Consider the following 11,649-nt stretch of genomic DNA (forward strand, 5'->3'; position numbering starts at 1 on the left):
CCAATGTCACCTATGTACATTACAGGGGCACTAGGCTTATCTGAGTGCCAAGCCAAGATTGCGTTTCACAGAGTACTTCTAGGACTGACCTTCATTGCTTGAGGAATAATCCCAGACTGACTCCGGAGAGAAGAACGAGAACCACATCCACCAAAAAAAGGGTCAAACAATAGGTAAGCTTAAGCGCGACCTGTCTGGGAACTATGGTGTGCCATTGGGTGGGGTCACTTCATCTGAAGCTGCAACTGAACCTCCGTCGAGGCCCCGGTCCGTAATTTGCGGGGGGCGATCAACAGCTCCATCATATGCCCGGAATAGCGCACGCTACAGCAGCACAATTAGCCCAGACCCTGCCCAGCGTTCTTTGTTGCTGCCCTGCCCCCGGTGACGACGACATCATACCTGTCTCCCAGACGGCCCAAGGCACCAAATCAACATTACCACTTTCCCTGCTCGCCTTCTTCCTCTAGTTCTAAACCGCCTCGCTACCTTTACCACGAGCACCTTCCACGCGCCCACATTTCCTACTACCTCTAGTCTCGGATGCGCCGTCATTGTCTTCCCGTCCAGTCACAACCCCAGACCTAGGTAGCGGTAGCAATATCTTATTTTCAATTTCCAGTCTGGATCGCCCGACTCGGTTTGTCTACTGGTCTGGTTCCAGCCTCATCATCCAAGCATATCCAGGTTGCCATCCTCAACACCCGCGCGCGTCCATCCAGGCTCTCATTTACGCTGCCCTTCTCCAAAACCTATTGCCTATCCGTCTTCTCGTCCTCTCGTACAGCCCAAGGTCTGCCGACTAGATATCCTAGTCGACCATTCCCGCTGCCGCTACCACGACCCAACCAGCCGCTCTACTTCCCCAACTTCCGAGCCTACTCTCTGTCCTTATCCCAGTACTGGGTGAGGTGTCCTGCGGCGCGCGCCGACACTCACCATGATGACCGCTAGATCTCCAGTCGGGGCCCCCTCCCCCAACATGAACTTTGATCGCGGACACAGCTACTTTCCCGACCAGCAGCAAATTATCCATGAACAGCAGCAGCAGCAGCAGCACCCACCACCACAACAACCACAGTACTATTCCGGTGGCCCTGATGCCGAGACCGCGTCAAACACCCTGGCCAATACTCACCTGATGCAATCTCATCATGAACACATGGCCACTGCTCCTCACTTAGCCAGATTCAACGAGGAGTGGGATGCCGGTCGACGAGGAAGCTCGATCGTCGACGGCACGCGACCTCACAGCACCATGTACCGAACGAACTCGTACGCCGGTTCTGTGAATGGCCTTAACGGGGATGGGGCCGCTTCCATGTCCCGCAGCAACACTCTCAAGAAAAAAGCGTCTCTTAGACGTAGTGGGAGCCTCAAACGGAGCGGCAGTCGTCGCAGCATGAAAGCGGGGAGTGTTCGGAGTTTGGCACTTCAACAGAACTCCGACCAAGAAGGAATGAACAGTGCCTTTTACTGCCCGGTTCCGACGGCAGGCAGTCCCACCGACGTCCTTGCCAACCGTTTTCAAGGTATGAGTTCATACCTGTCTGCTAACAGAGTCCGCGCCTAACCTTCATGTTTTTGTTTCTTAGCATGGCGAAAGATTCTCAAAGACCTTATTGTCTTTTTCAAGGAGATCCAGACACACTATGAGCACCGTTCCAAATCGCTCATTAGATTGGGGAATGTACTGAATAATACGTCGACTCCCCCAGGATTTCTTTCAGATGGTGGGCTAGACGATGCCCTCCAGGTTCTGCGAAATTACAACAAGCAAGCCATTGCCGAGTCCAATAAAGCACGCGAGATTGAAGAGGATGTTATCCTAGCACTCACGGGTTTACGGAGTGACCTACATCAGAAGATCAAGGAAATCAAAAATCTCTCTGGCGATTTCAAGAACTCCGTTGACAAGGAAATGGAGGCCACTCGAAGAGCTGTGAATAGTCTTCAGGAAGTTCTTGGCAAGACCGAACTCGACCCAGCTCTGACAACAGGCAAAGAAGATCCATATCTGTTACGACTAGCGGTGGATCGCCAGCTGGAAAGGCAAATTGACGAGGAAAACTATCTGCATCAGGTACGCACTTTTCACCATGTGCCTCGTTGGGGGAGTCCTGTTCACAGCTAACTGCCGTACCCAAAGGCTTACCTGAACCTTGAGAATTCGGGACGGGAGCTCGAGTCCATTGTCGTTGGCGAGATACAAAAATCTTACAACGCTTATGCTGGTATTCTCAAGAGAGAGTCGGATGTTGCTTACAGTGCTATTGAAGAGCTTCGAATTGGCCCAGTTTCCATGCCCAAAGATACCGAATGGAACTCCTTCATTCGAAAAGATGATCAGTTCGTGGATCCGGACGTGCCCATGCGATCGGCTGAGTTCATTCACTATCCGGGCCGTGACCATCACGCTTGTCAGGAAATCCGAGCGGGTCTTTTGGAGCGCAAAAGCAAATATTTGAAAAGCTATTCGGCAGGATGGTAAGTATCCGAGCCACTAAAAGAAGCTTCTTCCCGACAGTGCAAATTCTGTTCTCTTACTAACAATAGCAGGTACGTACTATCGCCTACCCACCTACACGAGTTCAAGTCTGCCGATAAGGGACAAGGGCCGGTCATGTCGCTCTACCTTCCGGAGCAAAAGCTTGGGTCTCATTCTACCGAGGGCAGTTCGTCCAACAAGTTCATCCTTAAAGGACGCCAAACCGGAACAATGCACCGTGGCCATACGTGGGTATTCCGCGCCGAAAGCCATGATACGATGATGGCATGGTATGAGGACATCAAAATGCTCACTGAGCGGACCCCGGAAGAACGCACCAATTTCCTTCGCGGCCATGGAAGAAGCTACAGCAGGTCCTCTCAGCGGTCTTCCATTAGTAGCGATGGAGTCAATGACGACGAGGAGCCTCCCTTTTCTGCAAACGTGGCATATGTCAACCAGCCGCTGAGGCAAGACGCTCTGCCGCGACGTCCTTCAGGTGGGCGATTCCCATCTGATCTCCAGGTAAATGCACAAAAACGCTTACAGGTTCCCGTTTCCCCGCTTAGTGTGAGTTCCGGAAACGACGAGAACGGCATTGTCGATGCCACCGCGGCTACCACCACATTGCCAGACAGCGCCACAGAGAAACACGATAGAACACGGAAACCAACTCCACCGGATTGCGAGGGGCCCACTCTTACAGTACATCAGGGCGATTACACTTATGCCAACCCAAACCGGAATCAAGTTCATGGCGTGCACAACGAAATTGACGGCCAACCCCTGTCGATGCATCATACTGTTGGAAACCAAGGCGATGGTGTCATTCTCCGGGAATATGGCGAACAGACTGATGGTTGTCAAATCAGTCCCGATATGACATTACTTGCTAGACAGGACCACGATGCGGACGAGCAAAACGTTCGTCACGGCCAGCGAGGGGTAGCTTCTGATATCAGAGATATCCCAGCCTCCATGGGTGCCCTACAAGCAGTGTCCCCATTGGGGGATAAGAGAGGCATGCACAACGATATCGCATCTGCGAGTGCTCAACATCCCAGCCATACAATGCCAAGAACAGTTATGGTCGGGCAGATGGACAGTAACAGTGGTGGTGACGTTTTCCAGGATCGAACACGCCCAACTATCGGAGGAATGCGCAATGACAGCGTTCCAACCATATCCCACCTTCATATTCCTGGTGAATATCCGAAGAGCTCTTCGTAGTCTCAGCTTGCCTATACGTCTTCCGTTGATCCCAGCTGTTTATCAATCGACCTATCAAGCATGCTTGGGCGGCTTCTAGGACACATTATATTCAACGTTGACATAAAGCAATTGTGGTTGGTAGTCGTCAGTGGCTTCATCTTCGCTTTTCCTTTACTTTCGTTCTGTTTGCGCATAGGAACACTGTGATTCCACGGCTTTCTTATGTATAGGATACTCTCCTAATTGTTGTCAAGGTGGTTGTGGGGGTGATAGTGGCGGTATGGACGGCAAGGAGGACAAGTGGGGGATCCGGGGGTGATATGATCTTCGAGTCTCGAAGAATACATGTTTTGGCCGTTTTATGGGGATGCTCTTCTAATCTTCCGTCTATGGGTAGCTTGGAGCCTAGTGTCAAAGTGTGCATTTGGATCTTTCGATGCCGCTAATAATCACCGGCTCTCCCTTTAAACATGCTGGCAGTTTCTCTTTGTGTTGCTCCAAATGTGGTTTTCAGGTTCTTGTTATAAGAACTCAAGGTTACTATGTACCTAGGCAGGCGTGTGTGTACGACGACGTGATTCGATAATACATATCTATGCTTGCTTGTTTGTTAGACCGAGATTGCGACCTCCTCGGACAAGAAAGAAGACAAGGGATTTTGGAACACCCATTGTTCCCAAACAAAGTTAAGATCGAGAACGATAGGCGATCGCCTCACAGCGAGCAATAGCCAACTGGATGCTATTTTCGCTAGTAGTCCCGCCCAATTATTCTGAAAGCGAGGGAGGGGAAAAAAAAAAAAAAAACCAGAGTCCTCTACAAGTACCACGCTAACGAGCGAATCAGGGGTGAACTGTATAACACATAGAACGGGCGATCCACTTCTGGACAACACAGTGCGTTCTAAACAGTTTGTATGGTCCGAACAGGCCGAAGAAGCAATCGATGGTCGATGAAGCAAGGTCGGTGACACCTCGTGGAACACGTCGTCGCCAGGTTATCGGAAATGACTGTGATAGTTGGTGGTTGAGAGTCAACTTTGAAAGCTCGTCAGAATGATGCGTTCTGGTTCGAAGCAACTTGAGGGCATCTTTTCCACCTTGGGCCACGACTTTTTTGAGAGATGCAAGTCGTCTGCCCAGCTAATCTACCTCGAAAAGACATGGCCGCGGTGTACATGTTGTGAGATGCCTTATTTGATGTACACGGGTGGTTAGCTTCAAATAGTAGACAACGCCTAGAAGTGGTAGCGAGTGTGAACATAGGCGGCCAGAAAGGAATCGCCTGGCTCGCACCCTCGCATCGATACATGAAAGCGTCAGGGACAGGGGTACCGAATGAGGAAGTACCTGGAGTATAGAATAATGCGTAAGATACTTACTAGTGCACAGTAGAATATCCTGAAGCTGCATGTGATTCAGACCAGGGCATTCTACATACCAGATGGCGATACTCTACCAAAAACTTACTGCTTAGGACCGAGCCCGTCAGTGCATACATATCAAGGAAATCGTCCGAGATCAGGATGCAGTATATAGTTATATGGTTCAGCTGAAGTAAATTCAGCCAGCTAAATCCTATGCACTAACCGGTGTGTTTATACTGCTGGTTCACGGGGGATGCAGTTGCAGGGGTTTCCAATATACGCAGTTGACACTCGAATAAGGTGACAGGAGTCTCGTCTACCATTCAGTGCCACGTGCATGCCCTTAGCGTGGTAGCAAGGTACGTACACCCACTACATATACCGGGCGCTAGCCGTGCCGCTAACGCTGTCATCCGTCAAAGGACAACTTGGCTCCATCAACCTCCATTCTCCAGTTTGTGGAAGCTCATATCACCTTTCATTCACTCTTCACCCTATCAATCTCTTAGGTCTTTGGAACTTTGGTTTCTCCTGATCACAAACCTAATCGTGGCCATTTCTGTCATTTAGTCTTTGCAATCCTAATAACGATTCGATAAACAAGCCACCTGCGTCTCGAGTTGAGTGGACGACTGGCTTTCGGCCTTCCCCATCATCTAAGATGCTGATCCGGCTATCAGCCCTTGCCGTTGCGGCCGCTTCCATTGTGAACGGCCTTTCTCCGGCCGACATACCCTCCGATCTGCCACTTTCCAACCTCCTCGCCTCGGCGCAAAGCCATCTCTCAAAAGGGGAGACCAGTGATGCGCTCGTCTACTATGATGCTGCCATTGCTCGCGACCCCTCCAACTATCTGACCTTCTTCAAGCGTGCTACCACCTACCTTTCGCTTGGCCGTACCTCGCAAGCGACCGATGACTTCAACAAGGTGCTCGCGCTCAAACCTGGTTTCGAAGGTGCCCACATCCAGCTGGGCAAGTTGAAGGCACGCAGCGCCGACTGGGACGCCGCGAGGGAGCACTACGAGAAGGCAAAGAAAGTGAACGAACTAGTTGCGCTGGAGGGTGCCGCTGATGCTGCCGGCCTTGCCGAGAAGGCAGCAGCCAGCGGGGACTGGGAGGAATGTGTTACGCAAGCCGGAGCCGCCATCATGGTTGCGAACCGGGCTGTTGCGCTGCGCCAGTTACGTTCCAAGTGTTTATTCGAGCGAGGTGACTTGGAGATGGGCATGAGCGACCTACAACACATATTGCAGATGAAGCCTGGCGACACAACCCCGCATCTCAAAATCTCGGCCATATCCTTCTACGCCCTCGGCGATCTCCCAGGGGGGCTGGCAGCAATCAGGAAATGTCTACATTCGGATCCAGACAGCAAGGTATGCGCAGCATTGCTGAAGGAAGAGAAGATGACGGACAAGCTGGTCCAGAAAGCGATCAAGGCGTTGGACAAGAAACAACCAATGACGGCCGTAAAGAACCTGATCCCTAATCGAGAAGGGGAAGGCCTCATTCAGGAGGTCAAGAACCAAGTTGAGAAGCTTCGGGCGGACGGGACGATTCCAAAGTCTGCGGGTAATGTGTTGGTAGGACAACTAGTAGAATTAGCGTGTCAGGCATACTTTGAAGTAAGTCGACTTCTCAAGCGGCCCCCCAAGTCAACATCAGCATGGAACAAGGTAGCTAACACCAGCTCCTTCTCACCAGTCAAACAGCAAAAAAGCCTCCACCTACTGCGTCGAGTCGCTAGCTATCAATCCCACTGCCCTCTATGCCCTCCTGTACCAATCGCAAGTTCAGATGGCGGCAGAAGAGTACGACGCCGCCATCGCTACCCTTCAAAAGGCCCTAGAGGAACACCCTGCCAAATCAGACGTCATTAACCCCCTCATTCAGAAGGCGCAGATTGCACTCAAACGCTCCAAGACGAAGGACTACTATAAGGTATTGGGCGTCTCCCACGATGCGGATGAGAGACAGATCAAGTCTGCCTACCGCAAGCTTTCCAAGATTCACCACCCAGACAAGGCAGCCAAACAAGGTTTGACCAAGGAGGCGGCCGAGAAGAAGATGGCTCAGATCAACGAGGCGTACGAGGTACTGAGCGACCCCGAATTACGGGCACGGTTCGACAGAGGCGACGACCCAAATTCGCACGAGGGACAACAGGGAGGACAGCCCTTCGGCGGGCATGGTGGTAACCAGTACATGTTTCAGCAGGGCGGACCGGGAGGCGGATTCCGATTTCAGTACGGGAGTGGAGGGTTTCCTGGAGGGTTTCCGTTTGGTGGCTAAACATCGCGGGACAGCTCATCGGGGTACATTGGTGGATACCAAAAGCATGTGGAGTGCCATGTTGTTCTTCATTATAGTGTCAGGCGCGCGACGCATTTGAAACTTCAAGGTTGGGAAGCTTTGATTCAGGAGTTTGTGAGTTAAGTTGAGGCTTCTATTCGTAGGCATCACCCAACGAATGAACGGGCAGAGAACACGCAGTGATTATTGTTCATAACATTGAGTATTAACTGACCGGCTTTTCGGTATTTTGCGACATCACAATGTCTTAATCTTCCTCATTTTGTTGCAGGTGGTTATTAGAATGCAGATGGAAGACGATAGGTACAGCTGGCCATTTAGTTCCCACCAAAAAAAAAAATCTTGGCCAAATGCAAATCATGGTTGTCTCCGATGTCATACAATACAAGCCTAAGCCATAACTCGTATGTGGTATATAAACGGTAAGAAGATATGAACACCCGTGATGACCAAGGAACTGATTTTTACACACAGCCACCGTAATTCCACACTACCTCGCCATCAATACATAACTGCGATCTGGTTGTTGAAGACCTAGGACAGACTAGCAGCACACCAGGCTTTGCTTTTGCCTCACCAATCACACCACCAAAAGCACAACGCACTAACAGCCTGCATCTCTCAGGTTCGGTACAACCCATGCCTTTGTGGGTGAACAAAGGAACCCCTGGAAACAATTTGTGCGAGGAGTATAAAACAGCAGAAGACAAGGAAACAAAGTTACATTACGTGCATAGTTGGATTTGGTGTTCCTTGTTTTTACTTTGTATCCTCGTAGTCGCTTGTAATTGCGCAAAACCCCATTGTTCCTGGCTAGGGTGAAGGACACCTTGTGCCCGTCCCAGCCTCTGAGTACCCCGTTCCGCAGTGCGCCGTCGTGGCCAACGCGCCCAGGCATTTGCCCGTTCTCAGACGGACGCCAAGGGCGAATGAATGGACATTGAATCCCCGCAAGTGAGCGAGTTTGAGTGGTGTTGGGCTTCCTCCACCTCGCGTCTGATTGGTTTCATACGCTGGAATGGAGGCAGTGTCTTTCTTTTATCCTCTAACGCCGTGCATGAATATCCGAGGATGTCAAGTTTTGCTGATCCTGGCTGCAGCGAGCGAGTTAACACCAACAAATACAGCGGCAACATGCTCGGAATAAGAAGAAACACAAGAGAGCTATGCAGACAGCTGCACTCACCTGTCAAATGGCCTCCGCTCCGTAGGTCAGCCGCATTTCATGACTGGCTGTTTTGGTGAATGAAGTAGGCCCTGAAACATCTCATGTGTTAGAAGCATGTTGGGACACTTTTAAGACTTTGGTAGCAGAATCGGGATGAACGTACTTAGACGCCTCATATGCCGACCAGCAGATGGCCGTGCTCGGCATGGTGGTCAACACTCTGGGCTTCAAGCCCTTGAAGAAGCCTTTGACACCCTCTCTCCTGTACAGCAGCTTACACCCCGCCACAAAGCCGTTCACGGCTCTGACCTCAGCGTCCTGAGCCGCGCCTCTGGTCTGCAGCATGGTCTTAATCACATCCATAGGCGTCGTAAGCGCGGCTGCGAAGCCGCCAGCTACGGCGCCAGCAAGGCAGTGTGTCGCTGGGTCGTACTTCTTGGTGGGGTTCATCGAGGTTGATATCGACTCATAGGCTAGGAACTGAAGCGCGGTGAAAGGGACGGTCATCGACAGCGTGGTGGGGTACGAGACGTAGAAAGCCCCGAGACCCTCGTTCCGGTAAACATACTTGGCGCAGTCGAGCATGGAGCGATACATCTTGGCGGAGTTCTGGATCTGCATGCGCTGCTTGATCACTGTGTTGCGACTGCGTTAGAACTACGCTTTTACGTGTATGGGTCCGCAGAGTGTATAGGCATATATGGGTGGGCATACCATCGAAGGGGTTCATCAGGGCATCACTGGCGATGGTCGCGCAAGCACCGCTAGTGGCAGCAGCGAGGAAATGATGCTCGCCAACCTTGTTACCGCCCATCAAGTGCTTGACCGCTTCGTAAGTCGCAAAGTAAACGGCGTGCGCAGGGCCTATCAGATTGACATTAGTTGGTAGCCGCGAGATCCGGAGAGACGGAGAGGCGAACTAACCGGCTCCGGCAATGACGCTGGACATGCCGCGCCACAAGCTGAAGATGCCCTCGGTCGAAGCAATTCGATAGGTGCTCTGGATGACGCCATGATAGACCGCGGAAGGGTTCGAGTTCACAATTTGCATACGGGTCTGATAAAATCCAGTCAGTGACTTGTTGAGGTCTCGCGTGTGGACGGATAAGGGGCCGTTCGCCCACCTTAACAGCATCGATGGGATACACTATGGGAGAATCAGTTAGCTCAATGCCCATCGAAGATGGTCCCGATGGAACACATCGGCTACAAGGGGAACATACTGGCGCAGTGCTCGGCGATGCCAGCAAAGGCGCCGGCGGCCATATTCTGGATGAGCGAGAAGTTGGGCGGGAGCGACTCATAGCTATATGGATAGATGTCGTGTCAGCGGGCCCCGAGGTGTTCGTTGTATTGTATCATGAGTCGCCGCCACGTACTCGTAATCCTCCTCATCGATAGCGTTTGGCTGGGTCATTTTGGAAGCCACAGCCTCCGATGCTCCTGCGCTAAGAGCCAGCTTGAAGGGCTCCTGGGACCGTCCTTGGAAAAGACGGCAGGGTAGAGAGGAAGGGTCGGCGACGGGCGATGCGGACCAATACAGGTGTATTCCACAGACACCGAGCGGTTCAATTAAAAAGGGCAGCAGCGAGGTGACGCAATGCGAACGGCGGCTGCGATATAAATGTAGCCAGTTGCTCTATTTCCTCGTGTCTGGGACCTGGCCCTAGCCTTTTTGCGCAACACCGCGGGTCGAAGCCTGTGTATCAATCGAACTTCACACCAAAGGAATCGATTGTGTCGGCCAAGAGTACTGTCGTCGGTATCGGGCGGTGGGTGTCGTCGCAACGGAGGGCGCGGAACGGAGGAGGGGGGGCGGAGGGGCGTCTGCCGTGGTGGCGGTTCAAGCAAGGACGGGAATTTTGGGGAGGATTGACGGATGAGGCGTCGGTTTTGTCAAAATCTTGACCCGTAGTCGGCACGGCCTTGCAGCCAAAAGGATAAAAAAAAAGGAAAAAAATTGTTAAAAATAATCTGCTTGGCACGCATCGAGCTTAACAGACACGCTCAACCGACGTCCGCAGAGCCGTTCCGGCACAATGTTTGGACAGGCTCGGCAGTGCATAGGTACCTTGAATTGCTGCTACTAATCCACCCAGGCCCAAGACGTTGATGCCAGATAGCTTCACAGTTCTTTCCCATAATATGTACGCAGGGATTCACTCAGCCAGCATATACATCCCTCCATTAAGAGGGTACCTCGAATTTCAATCGAGCATTCAGTTGCAACCTCAACCAGGCACTGAGAGGAAGGCATCCGATCAAGTAGATCATAACGATCAAGAACCTACTCGCGTCAAACGACATCTACCCGTATCCCCAATCGGGCCCCCCTTCCCAACTTCACTACTACCATCATAATGCCAAGCAGATGTCTACACTACTGTGTACTGTGTAGCTACTAGTGTAGCAATTACAACCTCTGTCAAGCAACCCCGCAATTGACGGAGTGGTTGAGGGGATTGTTCGCGCTGGGTCCGTCTCCGCTAGCGGCTTGGTTTGTCTTTCCATCCCTTCCCCTCCTCTCAAGCTCTCTCTCTCGAGCGCCCTTCAACCTACCGGGCTTATCAGATTACAAGTCCCGAGGCCCATAAGCCAATCAAACCAACAACCTTGCCCACCCTCGGTGCAAGCTTGACTGATTCATGTCCCACCGCATCACCTACACTTTGGTTCAGTATACTAAGTTGCTGCTGGAAAAAAAAAACCGGCCGAAGTCGATGGCTCGACACAGTTCTTTAAAAAAAAAAAAAAGTAAAAAAAAAAAAAAAAAAAAAAAGAAGAAAAAACCGAGAAAAAAAAAAGCCTAACGACCCCGTGTTCCATTGTGTATTTTAGGGTCCTGTGCAGCCATGTGCAGTCCTGGGCTTGGTGGCATGCCACCGGTAACGACGGGATTGGTGGAGTATGGTGGGGATAGGAATGTATGTACAGTAGGTACTTGCACTTTGAAAAAATTTGCGTCCAAGATATCAGCGCTGAGTTTAGCTTTTGCAGGAATGCTTTCGCGCCGTCATAATGGTTCGATAGCTACCATGAATGCCATGCGCAGACGGCTAGTCAAGTAGGTACCTTCTGTGCCGACTGTGCGTACCTTGAT

At 51.5% G+C, this 11,649-nt stretch overlaps 3 protein-coding genes across 4 annotated transcripts; 2 read left to right on the top strand and 1 right to left on the bottom strand.

The window, feature by feature from the left end:
- Positions 1 to 341: 341 nt before the first annotated feature.
- On the top strand, positions 342 to 4,248 carry NCU02425. 2 transcript variants are annotated; one of them, XM_011396875.1, is made up of 5 exons: positions 342 to 1,532; positions 1,596 to 2,083; positions 2,150 to 2,487; positions 2,560 to 2,987; positions 3,058 to 4,248. In XM_011396875.1, exons 1-5 carry the CDS (start codon positions 941 to 943, stop codon positions 3,060 to 3,062), a joined length of 1,851 nt encoding a protein of 616 aa, XP_011395177.1. In that variant the 5' UTR covers positions 342 to 940; the 3' UTR covers positions 3,063 to 4,248. The 2 variants fall into 2 exon arrangements, with proteins under 2 accessions (XP_011395177.1, XP_011395176.1); XM_011396874.1 differs by having other exon boundaries at positions 2,560 to 4,248.
- A 1,237-nt stretch (positions 4,249 to 5,485) lies between these two features.
- NCU02424 (DnaJ and TPR domain-containing protein) lies at positions 5,486 to 7,754 on the top strand. The gene is made up of 2 exons (XM_954513.3): positions 5,486 to 6,693; positions 6,773 to 7,754. Exons 1-2 carry the CDS (start codon positions 5,728 to 5,730, stop codon positions 7,358 to 7,360), a joined length of 1,554 nt encoding a protein of 517 aa, XP_959606.1. The 5' UTR covers positions 5,486 to 5,727; the 3' UTR covers positions 7,361 to 7,754.
- Positions 7,595 to 10,566, bottom strand: NCU02423 (mitoferrin-1). The gene is made up of 8 exons (XM_954512.3): positions 9,929 to 10,566; positions 9,773 to 9,855; positions 9,674 to 9,696; positions 9,474 to 9,606; positions 9,264 to 9,413; positions 8,713 to 9,184; positions 8,568 to 8,638; positions 7,595 to 8,475 (listed from the first exon to the last, which is right to left on the bottom strand). Exons 1-7 carry the CDS (start codon positions 9,964 to 9,966, stop codon positions 8,605 to 8,607), a joined length of 933 nt encoding a protein of 310 aa, XP_959605.1. The 5' UTR covers positions 9,967 to 10,566; the 3' UTR covers positions 7,595 to 8,475; positions 8,568 to 8,604.
- Positions 10,567 to 11,649: the final 1,083 nt, after the last annotated feature.

Source organism: Neurospora crassa, linkage group VII (genome assembly GCF_000182925.2).
Source record: "Neurospora crassa OR74A linkage group VII, whole genome shotgun sequence".
In the NCBI taxonomy this organism is placed as follows: Eukaryota; Fungi; Ascomycota; class Sordariomycetes; order Sordariales; family Sordariaceae; genus Neurospora; species Neurospora crassa.